The 17263-nt window shown below is 43.9% G+C and overlaps 4 protein-coding genes and 1 long non-coding RNA gene across 9 annotated transcripts; 2 read left to right on the forward strand and 3 right to left on the reverse strand.

Moving 5' to 3' along the window:
• The first annotated feature begins 159 nt into the window (after positions 1 to 159).
• LOC112889975 (E3 ubiquitin-protein ligase RGLG2-like) lies at positions 160 to 5029 on the forward strand. 2 transcript variants are annotated; one of them, XM_025956791.1, is made up of 12 exons: positions 160 to 540; positions 1170 to 1428; positions 1751 to 1835; positions 2017 to 2157; positions 2259 to 2372; positions 2945 to 3042; positions 3186 to 3265; positions 3390 to 3495; positions 3584 to 3711; positions 3821 to 4049; positions 4462 to 4518; positions 4610 to 5013. In XM_025956791.1, the coding sequence occupies exons 2-12, from the start codon at positions 1216 to 1218 to the stop codon at positions 4688 to 4690; spliced, it is 1332 nt and encodes a 443-aa protein (XP_025812576.1). In that variant the 5' UTR covers positions 160 to 540; positions 1170 to 1215; the 3' UTR covers positions 4691 to 5013. The 2 variants fall into 2 exon arrangements, with proteins under 2 accessions (XP_025812576.1, XP_025812577.1); XM_025956792.1 differs by lacking the exon at positions 160 to 540 and adding an exon at positions 740 to 761 and having other exon boundaries at positions 4610 to 5029.
• Positions 5030 to 5062: 33 nt separating this feature from the next.
• On the reverse strand, positions 5063 to 7106 carry LOC112889976 (fructose-bisphosphate aldolase 5, cytosolic-like). The gene is made up of 3 exons (XM_025956793.1): positions 6949 to 7106; positions 5795 to 6480; positions 5063 to 5682 (listed from the first exon to the last, which is right to left on the reverse strand). The coding sequence occupies exons 1-3, from the start codon at positions 7085 to 7087 to the stop codon at positions 5317 to 5319; spliced, it is 1191 nt and encodes a 396-aa protein (XP_025812578.1). The 5' UTR covers positions 7088 to 7106; the 3' UTR covers positions 5063 to 5316.
• Positions 6344 to 11304, reverse strand: LOC112889977 (protein transport protein SFT2). Of its 3 annotated transcripts, none has more exons than XM_025956794.1 (6): positions 11080 to 11304; positions 9820 to 10087; positions 8597 to 8701; positions 8209 to 8329; positions 7579 to 7755; positions 6344 to 6480 (listed from the first exon to the last, which is right to left on the reverse strand). In XM_025956794.1, the coding sequence occupies exons 1-4, from the start codon at positions 11268 to 11270 to the stop codon at positions 8219 to 8221; spliced, it is 675 nt and encodes a 224-aa protein (XP_025812579.1). In that variant the 5' UTR covers positions 11271 to 11304; the 3' UTR covers positions 6344 to 6480; positions 7579 to 7755; positions 8209 to 8218. The 3 variants fall into 3 exon arrangements, with proteins under 3 accessions (XP_025812579.1, XP_025812581.1, XP_025812580.1); XM_025956796.1 differs by lacking the exon at positions 11080 to 11304 and adding an exon at positions 10642 to 10848; XM_025956795.1 differs by lacking the exon at positions 11080 to 11304 and adding an exon at positions 10179 to 10848.
• Positions 7117 to 11522, forward strand: LOC112889978. Its single transcript, XR_003228234.1, has 2 exons — positions 7117 to 7395; positions 10843 to 11522. It is a non-coding gene; the product is annotated as an uncharacterized LOC112889978 (long non-coding RNA).
• Positions 11523 to 12318: 796 nt separating this feature from the next.
• On the reverse strand, positions 12319 to 15949 carry LOC112891084 (vacuolar protein sorting-associated protein 32 homolog 2-like). Of its 2 annotated transcripts, none has more exons than XM_025957990.1 (8): positions 15788 to 15949; positions 15548 to 15690; positions 14506 to 14605; positions 13995 to 14080; positions 13800 to 13891; positions 13079 to 13193; positions 12772 to 12970; positions 12319 to 12534 (listed from the first exon to the last, which is right to left on the reverse strand). In XM_025957990.1, the coding sequence occupies exons 2-7, from the start codon at positions 15632 to 15634 to the stop codon at positions 12776 to 12778; spliced, it is 675 nt and encodes a 224-aa protein (XP_025813775.1). In that variant the 5' UTR covers positions 15635 to 15690; positions 15788 to 15949; the 3' UTR covers positions 12319 to 12534; positions 12772 to 12775. The 2 variants fall into 2 exon arrangements, with proteins under 2 accessions (XP_025813775.1, XP_025813774.1); XM_025957989.1 differs by having other exon boundaries at positions 12319 to 12539; positions 15788 to 15948.
• Between the last annotated feature and the right edge of the window lie 1314 nt (positions 15950 to 17263).

A 17263-nucleotide genomic window follows, 5' to 3' on the forward strand; every position in this document is an offset into this window, starting at 1 on the left:
GTAACTTTGATATGCTACTCCCTTCAAAAAAGAAAAACTTTGATATGCTACGCTAGCTACCGACTTTTTCTGTGAGTGGATAATCATACAACACTCAGACCTCACCAGCAAACGCCTTTCCCTCTGGGTGCCGATGACCGCGACAAGTCGCCTTCTTTTACCAATCCCAACAATCATCGTCGTCCTCTCTCCCGCTCCGAAGCTTCCTCCGTCGTTTTCCCCGACGGGCGAGGCCGGGGCGAGGACGCGCGGCGGTCAGAGACCCCAGCGGACAAGAAACCTCCCTCCCCGCCTCCGCTGCCGCTGCATCGCATCGCATTGCCGCCGGGTGGAGCAATAAGCAATTGACTTGACTTCCCTCCCCCACTGCGCTACCCCCACCGGGGTTTTCCCTCCGGTTATTATTGTAAGTCTGTAGCCGAGTCCGCTTCGCTTCATCCGGTGGGCGGCCCGCCTCACCCCCGTCGTCGTCTTCCTCCTCCTCGCCCTCGTCGCGGAGCGGAGGCGCGCGTTCTTGGACGCCACGGGACACGGGCAGAGGTGAGTGAGCCCCACGTGGGTCGCTGATTCGGTGGTCGGATTCCGTGCGGTAGTGTATCTGCTCTGGTTTTCTTGGCCCAGTCTCGATTTCTCGCACCGGCAAGTCCGTCTCATCTGCCCAATTGCCCTCCCCCACTTCTCCTATCCCCTTCTTTCTCCTCTTGGTAAGGACGCCGAATTCTTGGGTTTGCTTAGGAGGTGTCTGGATCAAATCGAGTCAGGTGAGTTTGTCCAATGTTCGTCCCTAAGTGTCTGAGGTTTGTGCAGTGCCGAATTCTAGTTTCGTTAGCGCCCTTCGATATGGTCGATGTTTGTAGTGGACCTGGCGCATGTTTGGTCGATTTTGGTCAGGGAAATCGAAAAAGAAAAATATTGGCCATGGCAACGAGATGGGGGAACGATGTTGTGGATGCTGTACGGTTGTAGGAATTAGGAAATATGCCTATTATTGGCAGTGGGGAATCCCAACCATGAATTAGGCATCCTTCAATAGGTTTCCATGTAAATTGATTGGGTCAAGTTCCACTATAAATTCTTGAGACATGTCATAAAAGGCTATGCTTTATTCAAGTTAGTTAGTAGTACTTATTAGTGTGTGAGTGTAGTGATGTTTTTCTTCCATATACCAGGAAGCTCATCTGGGTGTTGGGGTCATCCAGAGGTGCAGGCTGAACAATGGGGCAAAAGGACTCCAAGCCTTCATATAGCTACTCTTATGATCACGGCAATACTTCGTCAGGGTATACTTCCAGGTATGCTGGAAATCCATCATTCAGTTATAACGCGAGGTACACGCCTTCTTCGGAGAACAATGTGCAGCCAGAAACACATGCCAGGTTGCAGAGGAAGTATTCCAGGATCGGCGATGACTACCGCTCTTTGAGTCAGGTATGTCTTCGTGGCATGGCCCGCATTGCTGTTATTGATTTGTGGTTTCCACTAGCTGCGTAAAATGGTGTTATTCTTTTTTTGTTCAATCATCCTTGGTGAACTTTGGAAGAAACTATTTCGATAGGATTGTTTTCTCAAAAGGATTCCAACAGGAGCTGTATTTTTGCATTCTCTTCACTAGTGTCTTGTCATGAAATCAGTTCTCTCAATATCAAATTCACATCTTGCTTCAGTTCCTAAAGTGCCATAGTCACATTGTGCATGTACTAGAGGCTTGCACAATATTCGTCTTTCAGTTATGGTTCTGTTACTTGTACAGGTGACTGAAGCTTTGGCACAAGCAGGCCTTGAATCTTCAAATCTTATTGTAGGCATTGATTTTACAAAGAGCAATGAATGGACAGGTTAATAGATGATCTTCCCCCTTTTGACTTTGGATGCATACTTGTGCTTCTTTACATTTGTTCTGTGCTGTACTGGTGCTCATTACACACTAAGCTACCAGACTATTTCTCTTTTGAAACAAGAGCTACCAGACTATTTCTTGATTCCCTGGTTTTAGGAGAAGTTTTTTTTTTATGTTAGGTAAAATGTCCTTCAATCGCCGCTGCCTGCATGATATTGGAAGCACTCCAAACCCATATGAACAAGCCATATCTATTATTGGAAGGACACTTTCAGCTTTTGATGAAGATAATTTGATTCCCTGCTTTGGATTTGGTGATGGTAATTGTTTAGCTCCTTTTTTCTGTTGATCACTTGATGGATTTTCAATTACATGTCTAAAACACAATGTTGATCTAGAGCTTCTGTTCTCTGATGAGCAGCATCAACTCATGATCAGGAGGTATTCAGCTTTTACCCAGAGAACCGTCCATGCAACGGTTTTGAAGAGGCGCTAGAAAGATACAGAGAAATTGTTCCAACTCTTCGATTAGCTGGTTCGTTCAGTAAAGATTTAATGTAGACATTTTCTTTCTTTCTTTTGTTCTGAAGAAAGTAGTTCTTTCTTTCATAAAGGAGAGAAAATATGTAGAATTTGCTATTTTGCAGCATGTTATAACTAGCTATTTATTAAATGGTACTCCATCCATCCCAAATTATAGGTCGTTTTGGCTTGTCTAGATATGTAGATTTTGCTATGGATCTAGATATACGCTATGTCTAGATGCATAGTAAAAATTGTGTCTCTAGAAAAGCTAAAACGACCTATAATTTGGAACGGAGGGAGTACTTAAATAGGAACTGAGCCTAGATCAGTTGGATGAGGGTGTGGATGTATGCCCAAACCACCCAAATTTAGTCCTTGTCAAGGCAAAGTTGGGTGACTATTTGGTTAGTTCTTCTTAATACAAAGTCACCTATTCCTCCTAGGTTGATCTAGCTTTTTCTTAATGGTACTAAAGCATGGCAATAAAAATTTTAGTAGTTTATCAGGGAAAGAAGTGCATACTAAAATAGTTTATCAGGAAAAGAAGTGTATACTAAAATATTCATGGTTATTTTCTAACAGGGCCCACATCTTTCGCTCCGATAATTGAGACAGCAGTTGGAATTGTTGACAGCACTGGTGGTCAATACCATGTTCTTCTGATAATTGCTGATGGACAGGTCGGCGAACATATTATCAAATTTTTGCCTTTATTTAAGTCACCTGTTCTTTCTTACCATTAAATGTTTGTCAGCAAAGCTTTTCTCTAGTTATGCTTTTGTTTGTGTACCCTTTTTTATATGGATAAAACTTCTGGTTATAGGTAACCCGAAGTGTTGATACACAATATGGACAATTAAGTCCGCAGGAGCGAGATACAATTGACGCAATAGTAAAAGCAAGGTACTCTATCTGACAGAGGTTTCGGAAGTAAATAAGTAATACCTTCATGTTCTGCTGAAATCTGAATCTAATGTTTCAATAAAGTAAACACAGAATAATATCTCTCCTTCAAAAAATATTCCAGCCAGTTCCCTCTATCAATTGTTCTTGTTGGGGTTGGTGATGGACCATGGGACATGATGCACCAGTTTGATGACAATATACCTGCTCGCTCATTTGACAATTTCCAGGTGATTGTCCTACAGATTATGTCTAGTATTCAACTGAATAATCTGGTTCGAGATAACATAGTATGGAAGAATTATTCATTTTATGCAGTTTGTGAATTTCACGGAGATTATGTCAAAGAGCATAGCTGCTGATAGAAAGGAAGCAGAATTTGCATTGTCAGCACTGATGGAAATTCCTGAACAGTACAAAGCAACACTTGATCTTCAACTCTTAGGGTATCTACTATGATTTCTAATGCTATACTGGGTCAATTAGAACTACAACTTGAGCTTTGAGAAATGATGTGACAGTTGACCACTTTCTTAATTTTTTCTACTATTTCAGACGCCGGCACAGAATAACTCCAAGAGTTGCTCTGCCGCCACCAACAAGGAATGCTTATTCGCGGTCAACTAGCTTTAGTCAGCAATCTAGTGTTTATTCACGATCTAGTAGCTTTGACCAACAAACAAGTGGCTTTCAGCAACGTCCCGAGAGCTTCAAACAGCAGCAGCCTGCCGCCACAAGGAGACCTGACACTTATGCAGCAGAAAGTGCTTTAGAGGACAGACTGGTACGTATATCTTTCTTATTGTCACCACCCCAATCATTTCATGCCCAAATCCAAAGTTAAATTGAATCAATGGAAATTTGATTTTACCAGTGCATTCACATGTTATTAGGCTTATTGATATTCGACCCTTGCATTTTGTTTCTTTAACTTCCCTTGTAGACATAGTCTGATTTGACTATTTCTCAGTTTCACTTGTACCTTCTTATCTTCCATTTTATCTGGAAACCATAGTAGTCAAGCTTGCTGTTGTACTTGGACACATATATTTGCATCTTGTGGTCATACTGATGACTTTCAAATCCTGGAGCAAAGGGTATTCCGTGTTTGGGTTTCTATCTGCTGACAAAATATGTGCTGAATCCTCTATTCTCTCTGCCTTACAAACTAAGAGCTTGACACTTATTACCTGCAGCTGTGCCCCATTTGCATGTATAAATCAAAGGACCTCGCATTTGGTTGTGGACATCAGGTGCGGGAAACTTTTAGCTGACTGTACTCAATGTTTTCGCTACACAATTCCTGATCTGCATTCTAGGCTGCTAACATACATGTGTTTGCAGACTTGCTATGAATGCGGGAAAAATTTGGAGCGCTGCCCTCTATGCCAGGACAACATAACCACAAGGATCAGGCTGTACTGATCGCTTATGGAGTGGCACATGTTGGAAGAGACTCCTGTGCAAATTGTTCAGAACCAGCTTTAATGCTAGCGCTTCATCAGATTGTAATTGGTGTGTTGTCTTACTGCATAATAAGAAGGCTTAATGTAGATAGTGGTGATGTCACTGTCCCTGTAGTGCACAATATGTAGGTTAGCTACAGTGTTTACTGTAGAAAAGATCGCGCCGCCAAATAATGTACATGTTTTCACCCTTTCTTTCCCTTCACATCTCTTAGTAAATAAGTTGGAACACCTGAAAATTTCTGGATTAGATATGAATGTTGTGAAGCAAATATATTGTCATCTCTGAGCTCTGAAATATGTTGTATGCAAAGACCCCATGAATCAAAGCTTCAGTAACATCCATGTATTACACTTATATATCTTCAGTAATACTAGTATCAGTGTACATGCAAACTGCAAACAAATCAACATTTTGAGGTGGTTTTTTGGTTAAATAGGTGCCGGAAGGAAGAGACAATTTAGTATACAACCCAACTACACAAGTGAAGCACATATACCGCACGAATCTTGACATGGTCCGAACGCTGCCACGTGGACCACAAGGATTGGGTCCCAGGCCGAGGCCACCGGCGTGGCAGCGGCTTAGTACTTGTACCCTTTGACGTACAAGCTCTCGGAGGCGGCGGCGTCCCCGGCGCCGGAGCCGGCGTACTTGCCGAGCGCGGCCTCGGAGTTGGCCTTGCACCGGACGACGAAGGCGGCCTGCGCGGCGGTGACGTTCTCCTTCTTGCCGAGCCACTTCTTGAGGGTGCTCTGCTGCAGCGCGCGGCCGAAGGAGAAGGAGAGCGTCCAGGGCTTGAGCACCTCCAGCTTGTTCATGGCGTTCAGGTTCTGCGTCGCCTCCTCCTCGCTCTGCCCGCCGGACAGGAACACCACACCGGCCACCGCCGGCGGCACCGTGCGCCGCAGCGCCGCCACCGTGTACTCCGCGATCACCTCCGCGCCAACCTGTGTACAAATTGCAAGTGGCACCCATGAGAAATCTTGCACGGTGTATGGATTGGTGCATGGAGAGAAAAAAAAAAGATTGCAAGAAGGATCGGAGCAAGATGACACGTGCCTTGGGGCTGTCGGAGCCGGGGGTGATCATGTTGGTCTTGAGGAGCGTGCCCTCGAGGAGGACCTTGTGGTCGTTGAGCGACTTGTAGACGGCGGCGAGGACGCGCTCGGTGGCGGCGGCGCAGGTCTTGATGTCGTGCCCGCCGTCGGTGAGGATCTCGGGCTCGACGATGGGGACGAGCCCGTTCTCCTGGCAGATCAGCGCGTACCGCGCGAGCCCCTCGGCGTTCTGCTTGACGGCGAGCTCGGACGGCTCCCCGGCGGCGCCGATCTTGAGCACGGCGCGCCACTTGGCGAAGCGCGCGCCGGCCTCGTAGTACTTGGCGCAGCGCGCGCCCAGGGAGTCGTGCCCCTGGGTGGTGGTCTCGCCGTTGGTGCCCGCGATCTCGACGGTGCCCTTGTCCACCTTGATCCCCGGGACCACGCCGCCGGCGATGAGCAGGTCCACGAACGGCTTCCCGTCGGAGGTCTTCTGGTACAGGGTCTCCTCGAAGAGGATGACCCCGGAGAGGTAGTCGAACACGCCGGGCGCCGTGAAGAGCAGCTCGCGGAGCGCCTGTCGGTTGGACTCCACGTTCTCGAGGTTGATGCTGGAGAGGCGCTTGCCGATGGTGCCCGTCGACTCGTCGGAGGCCAGGATGCCCTTGCCCGGCGTCGCGAGGCACTTGGCGGTCTTGATCAGCTCATCTGCAGACGCGTGGCGTAAGCACAAGAACGGTGTGTATTAAGCATACCACTAATTAGCTGCTAGTACAAACTATCATTTCCTCCATTACTCGATTGTCTTTAGAGTTTCTTTTTGAAAATCAACGTTTATTTGACTGTAAACCAGCTAGGTCAAAGATGGAAATGGAACTTCTTTCAACTCAAAATTTTATTTAAACACAAGAGTTCAACATGAATTTCGGTAAACGTGTCTTCCTCAGAAACAGCTCAATTTTGTGAAAAACCCAAGTGTAGCGCCCACTACACTGCATGCTACATGCTGCTTAGCAAATTTGAAATTACTTTGCAATTGCACTACTAGCTAGAACTGCACACAAAAAATATTTAAAAATAAATACTGAAAAGTGTACTGTGAGGTAGATGTACATCAACAACTTGCAGCTTTGCAAGGGCATGAAAAAGCAGACTCAGATATAGAGCATCAAGAACCTGAGTATTTCCCCACAAAAGCAGACATGGTGGCCCTGTCAGATACAGTTAGAAGAGACTTTGTGTGAGGAGGATCAAGGGAGCAGGAGCAAAATCCAAACGCGAGCTGAGCGTTCAGTGGCTGCCCTTTATAGACCATCCACAGGGAGAGGATATACCAAACACCCACTACGATTCAGTGATTCATGGCCGCATGGGCCCTTGGAGGCTTGGACACCCCATCACCCGTTTCCGGATAGGAGAGCCACACTGCGCCACCCAAATTTCTGACGGCCAAACCAAATTATAGTTTCCACTTAAAAAATTCTAAGCGACACTCACAATTCCCTTTTGACAACAAAAACGATGAAAGAAAACAAAGAGAGAACTAAACAAGTGGTGGCGATGTGGACTTTATCCCTGCAGGGTGAACGTAGGGATGGGATAGTTTTCTGAGCTGAAAGGAAGGTATGAGAACATGAAGCATACATGTATTCGCTTTCTCTGCCATGAACACAAATTGTGGCCCAGTTTTGAGGTACTTTGTACAATGTAATCTTAGTCTAAATTCGTTCTATTTCGAAAAATCTTAGTCTAAATTGATGCGACCAAACTCTATGCATGCAACCTGAGTTCTACATTTTTTTCTACCTTACAAGCGTTGGGCCAACATCATTCCTCAAAATCAGGTTACTGTATAACTGGGTTCTGTGCTTCAATGTAGCATCAAACTTCTGGGAGTAATGAGGCTGTCCATAACGACGAAGATAATACACAGAGCACTAGATCGTTCCATATCAGTTCTTCAATCAGCACTGGGAAGCAGTCCTGAAGAAGCAAAAAGATGACATTTAGGTAAATGAGGATTGTATACAAACGGCATCAGAACAGGAAAGGAAAATATAGATTGATAGATTTATGACTTATCATGTATCACTGTCAGGATTAGCCACACAAACAAAAATAATCCTGCCTAGAGCTGCCAGATGGCCTAGATCACGACTTATTGTGTTTGAGCACTGTGCTCTTTTCACAGAAAAATTTTCAAACTTCATACTAATTTCACTTCAGTGTGGCTCAAGTTTATCCAAGCAACAAAGATTTTGATCGCGGAGGACCATTTCATAGAAAGTAATATGGTTGGTAAGTTGCAAATATCTTTGACGGACGCGGGGTACGGTCATTTTGGTATGCACAATCTCTAAGCCAACAGGGAGCTAGCTAGGTAGCAGTGAGAACAAAACTGTAACAGGCTGGAATAGATGGGCGATAACAACTAACAGGTGAAAACTCATCGCCCAAAGCATCTCAGCACCGAGGACACAAGAGCGGATGATAGAAACTTCATTCCAGCAGATCCACCAGGGAAGTATGATATGGCATAATATGCTAGAGCAAGGACCTGGTAAATACAAGAGAAAAGTTTGTTAGCTCAAAGCCTTATAAATTATCACAGATAGGCACCAGAAACTAACAAAGCCCCAGACTGCAGTGCGAGAGTTACATGGCCTATTTATAGATTGAGGTTTCTCTTCAGAGTTGTCCCTAGCAGACAGCAGGAAGAACAGAGGATGGTCCTATTTATGCTGAAAGGAGTAAAGGTGCCTATCGTATATGAAAGTCTAATAACATAGTGCAAGAGAATTGCAGAGTGCAAAGAGGTTATCACCTGAAGCACAGAGAAGAAAACAGAAAGTATGTAGCTATGAAGCACCAATGACACATAAATGGTGGCAACCATGCTGCCGACAAATCCCACAGTGAAAGGTAATCTCTGCGACATAAGGAAATCAATTTCAGGAAATTGTAGCACAAATGCGTAGTTCTTGAGATAAGATTTAAATTTCAGCATATGAACTCACGATATAAGCCATCAACTAACAATGAATCTAGAAATCACAGTACACCAAGACTCAGCAAGTGATCTCGTAGATTGTCGCAACCAAGTTATAAGCAATAAGCTACAGTCAATAAATGCATGTTATCATCCAAAACTACATCAAGGTTACAAAGAATACATTTCACTATGTTCGCAGGTTAATATAGTTGAAATTTAGTACCATGCATGTTAATATGTCTTAACCTAAAAAAATAAAGCACGTTGAGTCGTGCACAGAAATGTCTCCGCCGAATTAAGTATGGTGTAGCAATCACGCCAATGCATCTACAAGGCTGGTTTTCTGTTAAGGTTGGTTAAGCTACCTGCAGGCTAGGGCTGGTGTTTCTATCAACAGCCATAGCAGCTTCACAATTTGACACACTTGATAGCTTATCAGATTATCAATACCTCAATGATATGATATGCTTTGATACCAAAGAAACTTGGTCATGTGATTTCCTTTTTATGATACAATGATCTGTGGGAAGGTAGCTCAATGGTACTTTTACAAGAAATTTAAGTGGTATACAAGGTATTGCCCTTTTTCTCCAGTACGAGATCATTGTGCATGTGTGAAAAGAATATGTCCATTTCATTGTGAAATAACTTTTTTACAAGACAAAAGTATGACAGAATTTCACATAATTGGTAGCAAGAAGACCGGTGAGTCTACAGGCAGGCTGTTACTGGTGTTTCCATTCACAACCATAACAATTTCACAATTGGACACACAATTGATAGTTTGTCAAATTATCAGTACCTCAAGATTATGATACGATACAAACTTGTTCAGTTAGCATTGTACTTTTACAAGAAAATTCAGTGGCATATAAGAAATTAGCTCTTCTTCATTATGAGATCAATGAATGACAAGAATAAATTTATGCCCACTTCACTGGGAATAAAAGTTGAAAACGGTACAGGCAAAGTCACACAGCACTTCACAGAATTCATAGCAAGAAGATGACAAAGCTTATGTTACGAAAAAAATTGTATGACAAAAGGTGCAATACCTCTTTGGAAATCATATGATAGAGCTGATTCTTAGGCCCTTTCAGCGCAAAGAATGATCCGATTATGAAGGCACATCCCGCCGTGAAGCAGATTGCAAACTTTTGAGGCATTATCACCATGACTGGCAGAAATATCGTGAATGCAATGAAAACTAGGAATATGCCACTAGCCAGAAACAGACCGAAATACATGAGAGATCCGCCAGATGTAACACTGCTTGTTGTGGACTTAAAGCTGCCAGGCAACCCTTTAACACCTTTCGAGACCCTGGACAGATAAGAATAGCAGAACACCATTAATTAAAAGAAACATCAAAGTTAAAAGCAAATGCCCTTATGAAGACAAGGAGAAGGCTTGCAAGAGGCTTAGCCCAAGGCCATCAGATGTGTTGTCCTTTCTTTCACCCGCATGTTTTGATCCTTCTCCCATTTCCAAGCATCATTACAACTAAATTGAATTCCAACATTTAAATAGCTCAACATGAATTTTCATCAAATCTTTTCCAAAATACAAGTTCCAAAGTTGACATTTTTTTCCTAGTTCAAGAACCCCACTTGCACTTGGAGATCACCATGGGAAAACAAATTGCTTCAGAGCTCAGCTGGAATTGGTCGAACACCTCGTCTATGCTACAGCTGGAGCCCTGGAGCGACAAATTGTTCCTGTTCTCCTTAAGCTCAACCTAATGGACTCACTAATAAGTAATAACTGAAATAAATTTGTTCTCCTTAGTTCAAGAACTTGCTATTGGGCCACTATAGGAAAACAGAACATTTGTTGGCTAAAATTGCTTCAAAGCCCAAGAGGAATTCGTCAAGAACCTCATGTATGATTTGGCTCCAGCTCTGGAGCGGCAAATTGTTCCTGCTTTCCTCACACTTAACCTAATGCCTAATGGCCTCACGAACTGAAAGCCTATCCATTAGATTCCGGTCAGATACGATGTGGGAACTCCCTACAGTCATTTCGCATAAGTAGTAAAATTGGAAGCAGAACTAAGCTAGATTGATCCCATTGTGCAGCCCCTAGGAGGACACTGAGCGCTGCAGTAATTCGTGAAGCACCTCGTGTCCTCGTCAGTGCTACAGCCGGAGCCCTGGAGAGGTAAATTATTCCTGTTCTCTTCAAGCTTAACCTAATGGACTCACTAACTGAAACGCCATCACACTCCGCGCAGATAGTAGGAGAACACTGAGCGCTGCCCTAGCAGCAAGAACAAAGAGGAGGGGTGAAGGGCGTGGGGGTTTCCGTTTACGTACACGCCGAAGGTGCCGGCGACGCGGTCGTTGGCGGAGCGGACGGCGGCCTCGATGTCGATCCCGAAGCCATCGCCCGCGTCCTCGGCGGAGCGGGCGGCGGCGTAGGAGTTCCACTCCGCGAGCAGCGACGGCTGGGAGGAGGAGGACGCCGCCGAGGAGGAGGGCCCGGAGCCGGAGGAGAACCACTGCATCTCGGGCCCACGACGCCAGAGAGGACGAGAGAGAGGGAGGGAGAGAAGAAGTGCACGGGAGAAAGAAGATGCGGGTTGCAAAACCTTGTAAAACCAGCGAGCGAGGCTGCAGCTTGATTCCTCAAGAAAGTCGTTTCTTTTTTTAATTAGTACTCCTCTATACGAATCTATCTATCTAGCCTTATAAGAACTGAAAAAAAAATTGCCTTTGGTTTCTTGCAGTCAAATGTATGTAAGTTGACAGGTGACATACTTATTTTTGTAGAATTTCTGCAATGGTCAAAGTTAGTTTCAGATTTTTTAAAAAAAAATCTATAGTTTACATACATTTTCATGATAGACAATCAATGTATGTATTGTTAAATGTGCTGATACGAGAAAAAAATACTCTTTCTTATTTCATGGCCGAAGGGAGTAGCTGTTTACCCCAGGCCCAAGGTGTTAGCAAGGCAAGCACTGTCGCACTGAGGGGTTGCCAGTGTGTTCGCTTCTCCAGCACTGACAAAAAAGAATCGCTGCTCCTGACTCAAGAGTAGATGATCCACCACAGACGCGATCGATTATGATAATTGAGTCTGTAAATAGAAGAGAGAAGCGTATCATTGTAGCCTCCAGTTAAATAGCATTTTACATCTCAGGTAGCTTTTCCGACAGCTGTCCCCAAATTTTCTAAGAATCTCAGTACAGTGCTGGTGGAACAGCAACAGTATCATGTGCAACATTCTGACAAATGTAGAGCAACAGCCACAACACAATTATTGTAGCATCCATATAAGGATTTTCAAGAAAAAAAAAACGAATCCCTTAATGATCCGCCTTTGGTCACATACACAAACACAATGGTGTTGCACCAAACTTACACAATGAGACAAAATCCTGCTTCACATACACAGAATAGACAACTGAATTGCAGGTCCCTGTAACAAAAGGGGCGTGTTTGGACCAAATATGAGCTCAAGGATCCAGACGCTGCAGCAACTCCACCATGAAGAACAAATAGGCAATGAAGCGACAGTTTCATCAAATCAGAATTGGCACTAAAAAGATATGGCAGAAATTGAAATACACATTACTGAAATACCCCAAATTTATTAGCAGAATATATGTTCATTAGCTTATCTGAGGTGTTTGATTACAAAACAATAGCATAGCATGATATCATACATAAGCTATCAGGCTGGCATGCCGCTTCTGTCTGTGTAGTTCTGACATCTTCCTAGGAAGATCTTGTGAGTATAGCAGAGTTCCAAGATATTCGCTGTATCTGGACTGCATAGTAGAAGCCTTTCAATTAATAACAAATTTGAGGCATGCAGTCTATAGCCATGAAAAAAACTAACCTATTGCAAATTTAGTAATCTGTAAAATACTAAAATAATTTGTGTCATGTTGGGGGTTTGATGCATTGTGCTACTTGTGAGTTGTTTCATTTGTGACTATTAATTCTTAAAGAATGAAACAACACCATGGACCTAACTCGGAACAAAAGATGGAGAAGTACCTAATTACATAGCCATTTCTGCTTGTAGAGCTGCCAGTTCATCATCTTCGGCTTTACTAGTCTGGGCCGATGGCCGAGAGGACTGCTGTGCAGTAGGCACACGCACTGGAGCGGTGGTGGGAGCAGTCGTGGTAGGTGCAAGCAGCTCTGCCTCCAACTCCTCCCCCTCCAGATCGGCAAGTTCAGCTTCCAGTTCATCCTATTCAAAACAGAACAAGTTAGGATTCTTTTTCCTTCTTTCTGCATGCACAAAAGCACAAACACACATGCATGCCCATGAGTGTGACCGTGTGCGCAAGAGAGATACCTCATCAAAATCAGCCGCTGCGCCCATAGGTGCTGACAATAGATCCTGAATTTGTCTCATGTTCTCCATATTGTCATTGATTTCATCCATGGTTTTGTCAACATCGTCAATATTTCTGCAAAACAACACTGTTTTTTAATAAAGAGGAAAACAAATACAGCATATCCACAAACCAATAAGCAGCAAAAGTGATAGCTCCTAATATCTATTAAATCACCACGATAGGTGTGCACTAAAATACTACAAACCAAGTACTCAAGCATAGACACTTATTGATCTAACATGTAAGCATGACTGTACTGAAGTTTATTACCAACGCATAACCATAGGAACAGTAAAAGTGTCCATATTATATGACATTTCCAGATATGCAACCTGAAGGTTTAGGTGGGCATAAATTCTCATTTCTACTACGTGAACTCTTTCTAAGACTTCCACTGTACGCTGCTTCTATTTTAATCTGTAAGTTAAGTAGACATGCTTTGCTGCATCATTTCAGTTGAAGAATCAGTGTGATAGTTGAAAACCGCTGAAATAGTTGCAAAATAAGATGATCTTGGTCCAAGTTAATAGAGAGTGGTGGCTAAGATTCTAAGATACATTGACAATGGATTTTAAAGGCTCAAATCAGTTTTGATAAATTTAAAAAAATCCAAGAAAAACTGAAAAAGCATGATAATTGATTCTAGAAGACAAAGTAGTATCATGTGATGGTACATACGTTGATTTGTGCATAGCTTTCATTGCTGATGCTCCAGTTCTCAACGCATCCACAGTCTCTGTTGTAGCTTTTGCGGCTTCTAGCATAATCATCTATAGAAAGAAAAGGTAAGACAAGTAAGTAACACAATAAGCCTTAATAATCAACAATAAGACCTTGATGGAAAACAAACTAAATGATTATTTGTGTCTTCACCTGATCATGTATCCTTAGCTGGAAATTTCCGAGCTGCTCAATTTGTTGCTCATATAACCTCTTCCTCTTCAAGCACTGTATTGCGGCTACAATCCAAAGTTCAAAGGTGATAGTTAAGTCATTCTTCTCACTAAAACTCATTTTGGTACAGAAAAAAAAAAACTTGTAGTTTCCGATGAGTATAAAATCTGCGCTTCAACGACTTACGAGAAAACTTGTCAGTTCTAGCTAGCCTATTATAAGAGTTGTTGAACATCATATAGTAAACTATTAATCAAATGGTGGTATGACATGAGGTCACCAAGTATGAGACCTGGTCCATCAGCTCACTAGTAATCTTACCAATAGCAGTGTCAAACTAGGAATGCAAGCAACTGAAAACTAATGAATGAGGCAGAATGGAGCAAAATTAAAATCAACACATTTGCAATAGCAAAAAATATGAACGAGATGGTAATTTGGCAAAACAAAAACTCCAGAACTCCAGATTCTTGGAATTGTTATACTGTACCTCTCTTATTCTTGGCTTTGGTGAAATTCTTGGCCTTCTCAACCTCAAGATTCGCCTTTTTCACTAGCAAGTTTTCCTTCTTTTCCAACATTTCAAGCGTCTGAAGCATATTAAGAAAGTTAGTTTTGCAGATACCAGGGCGTAGCCAATAGGGGGACCAGGGGGAGCCATGGCCACCCTCATGGCTCATCTACATCCTTATATACAAATATATGTACAAGGTAAATTTGTTGGATATTAGGTTTTGCCCTCTTTTGTTGCAAGGATGCCCTTAACTGCCCCCCTCTTAGATTCATTTCTCGCAACGGGGGGAGCCATGGCCACCCTCATGGCTCATCTACATCCTTATATACACATATATGTACAAGGTCAATTTGTTGGATATTAGATTTTGCCCTCTTTCGTTGCAAGGATGCCCTTAACTGCCCCCCTCTTTGATTCATTTCTCGCAACGTCCCTCATCTTAAGTCTTAAATAATTACATGCTTTACCAAAAGAAACTCTTTATTCTGAAAGAGAGAAAGCCGCTCTAAAACCTGGAAATCATCTATAAGGAACACAAAACAATTAAGACATTCAGTCTTGAGTGCAGCATTAAATTGGGTTGCAAAATCATCTGCTGTTTGCATTTAATATTTCCATGCATCGAATGATTCAGAGATCGGGTCTGCCTAACCCTGAACCAGCAGCAACATTCCCTTTCCAAAAATAAAACTAGCAGCAACCCTTGCAATCACAAAAGATTTTAGCTTCCCCAACACGTACATTCAGTGACTGCTTAGAACAGAGTTAGGAATGGGCAGCGGGATTAATCCTCACAGCCCGGTTTAGATTGCCTACAGACTGATTCAGGTTCCAACTACTGAAAGCTACAACAAATCTGATACACATCAACATGGATAGAATTTACAAATCAACCAATCAACCTCTATATAAGCTTAATCGCAACATCAAGCAATAGAACATAAAGCGCCCCCCCCCCCACCCTCCGGAGGAACCTAATATAACACGGGCATGGATATCATCCGATCGATTCATTCACCTCGTTGAGCTTGTCGAGCGAGGCCAGCGCGGTGGCCTGGCTCTGCTGCTTGGACTTCCCGAACACCCTGCCGAACACGCCCGACATCGCCGCTGCTCCCCAAGGCTCCTACCAAATCACCGCGACCCCCGATCGAAACGAATCTGCGAAGACCCAAACACAATGGGTAAGGGCCAGGCGGCCAGCCAAAGAAACAGCTATTGGGTTGGATATTTATCGGGCGATCGAGCAGGCGGATACCTGCAGCGGGATCGAGGAGCCTCCTCTCCCTCTCCTTCCTCGTCGCAACTCGCGATCCCTACTTCGTCGGCCGGTGGGGATCGTGGTCTCCGCCGTGCGGTGCGGGGGAAAGGATAGCGGGACGCGGAGTAGTTGCTTACCGGCCGGAGAAGGAAGATGGAGTCAGGCCGTCAGGGACTCGGGAAGGTGTGTGCGCGTGGCACAGTGGCGCGTGGCACGAGGGGGTGGGCCGTCCGGGCTTGTGGCTATTGAAGGGCCGGGCCGACTCGGATAAAATGGGCTCGAAAATAGGGCCTACTATCTTTTGGTTCCAACCAAATAAGCTCAATGCCTATAGCCATCAACCATATACATCTTCCGGAAATTTTTATAGTGAATAAAGAGGTGACATGGCATCTATAAATAGAGATGTTCCCCTCCGCTCTTGCCATACCATGGCATTGAGGTCTCAAGTACGAGGTGACATGGTAGCTATAGTGTAGTTGTGTTATGGTAGGGTAGCCACATAAAAAGTACGGATTTTTTTATGCTAAGTTATAGTGAATAAAGAGTTAATTTCTTTTGTCTAGAGTTGATCTAATGTGTTGGTGTCTTCTTTTGTCTAGAGTTGATCTAATGTGTTGGTGTCTAGGTGAAGTCTTCTCGGTGCAGTGTGGGTATAAGGTCAGCAGAAAACGTAGTATCGTACTATTTTGGTACCGCTTTTCGGAAGTTGTTGTTAAGATTAGAGGCACCGATTTCTCAACAATTTCTACAGAGTCGGTCAATCTGGGGCCGTCATTAGGAGGAGTTTGTGGTGAGTGCAGGGCAATCATAGTGGTTAGTAGGTGTAGGACGCCTACATTTCTAGGTGTGGCACCATCGCACCGAGAGGCGCTGAGGGAGAATCTTCCGAAAATCACAGTCCAGTACTGTGGAGGAACGCTGGTCAGTGAGATCTCTTAAGTGCAGGCGGCATGAGAAGGCTTAATAGCCACAACGATGTCTATTGGGAAACATGCATATTAGCCACAACTATGGCCTAAAAAAACAAAAAGATGACACCGATCAATTAATGCCAATTAAAGCAACTCTATTCGATAAGAATAGCAGATTGAGACTAGATGTCTATGAATGATAGGTCGGGGATATCATGTATTCGTCTAAAAAATAGACGCGGATCATTGATCAGAGCCCGAACGGGGCCGGTCATCTCCATTGGTGGCGACGGTGAGCATGGATGGCAGATGACAAACAACGAAGAGAGATAAGACCTTCCCGTGTTATGGAGTACAACGTCACGAGAGGATTAGCCAGCGGCGTCGGCATCGATCGTGGCCTCGGGCTACAACGGGCGGAGTCCCTGGCCTGGTCCCTCGACTTCTATATGCACGTAGGCCGGCAGCTGCCGTGCATGTTTGGCTTGGTCCATCGACCAGTGGGTACAATTGAAAAAAAAAATAGCGCGGTTGCAGAAATTTCTAGATCCGGCCGGTC

The sequence above is a fragment of the Panicum hallii genome, chromosome 4 (assembly GCF_002211085.1).
Source record: "Panicum hallii strain FIL2 chromosome 4, PHallii_v3.1, whole genome shotgun sequence".
NCBI classification, from domain to species: domain Eukaryota; kingdom Viridiplantae; phylum Streptophyta; class Magnoliopsida; order Poales; family Poaceae; genus Panicum; species Panicum hallii.

What these genes read in the sequence shown, in the direction of transcription:
- LOC112889975 (XM_025956791.1), top strand. Translation starts at nt 1,216, where the DNA reads ATGGGGCAAAAGGACTCCAAGCCTTCATATAGCTACTCTTATGATCAC. An exon ending in AAAGAGCAATGAATGGACAG is followed by an intron (nt 1,836 to 2,016) that starts GTTAATAGATGA and finishes TTTTTATGTTAG; the next exon opens with GTAAAATGTCCTTCAATCGC. An exon ending in GACGCAATAGTAAAAGCAAG is followed by an intron (nt 3,266 to 3,389) that starts GTACTCTATCTG and finishes AAAATATTCCAG; the next exon opens with CCAGTTCCCTCTATCAATTG.
- LOC112889976 (XM_025956793.1), bottom strand. Translation starts at nt 7,087, where the DNA reads ATGGTCTATAAAGGGCAGCCACTGAACGCTCAGCTCGCGTTTGGATTT. An exon ending in TTTTGTGGGGAAATACTCAG is followed by an intron (nt 6,481 to 6,948) that starts GTTCTTGATGCT and finishes ACGCGTCTGCAG; the next exon opens with ATGAGCTGATCAAGACCGCC. An exon ending in CCGGCTCCGACAGCCCCAAG is followed by an intron (nt 5,683 to 5,794) that starts GCACGTGTCATC and finishes ATTTGTACACAG; the next exon opens with GTTGGCGCGGAGGTGATCGC.
- LOC112889977 (XM_025956794.1), bottom strand. Translation starts at nt 11,270, where the DNA reads ATGCAGTGGTTCTCCTCCGGCTCCGGGCCCTCCTCCTCGGCGGCGTCC. An exon ending in ATCATATGATTTCCAAAGAG is followed by an intron (nt 8,702 to 9,819) that starts GTATTGCACCTT and finishes CTTATGTCGCAG; the next exon opens with AGATTACCTTTCACTGTGGG. An exon ending in TTTTCTTCTCTGTGCTTCAG is followed by an intron (nt 8,330 to 8,596) that starts GTGATAACCTCT and finishes TGTATTTACCAG; the next exon opens with GTCCTTGCTCTAGCATATTA.
- LOC112891084 (XM_025957990.1), bottom strand. Translation starts at nt 15,634, where the DNA reads ATGTCGGGCGTGTTCGGCAGGGTGTTCGGGAAGTCCAAGCAGCAGAGC. An exon ending in AAAGCTATGCACAAATCAAC is followed by an intron (nt 13,194 to 13,799) that starts GTATGTACCATC and finishes GTTGTTTTGCAG; the next exon opens with AAATATTGACGATGTTGACA. An exon ending in CAGCGGCTGATTTTGATGAG is followed by an intron (nt 12,971 to 13,078) that starts GTATCTCTCTTG and finishes TGTTTTGAATAG; the next exon opens with GATGAACTGGAAGCTGAACT.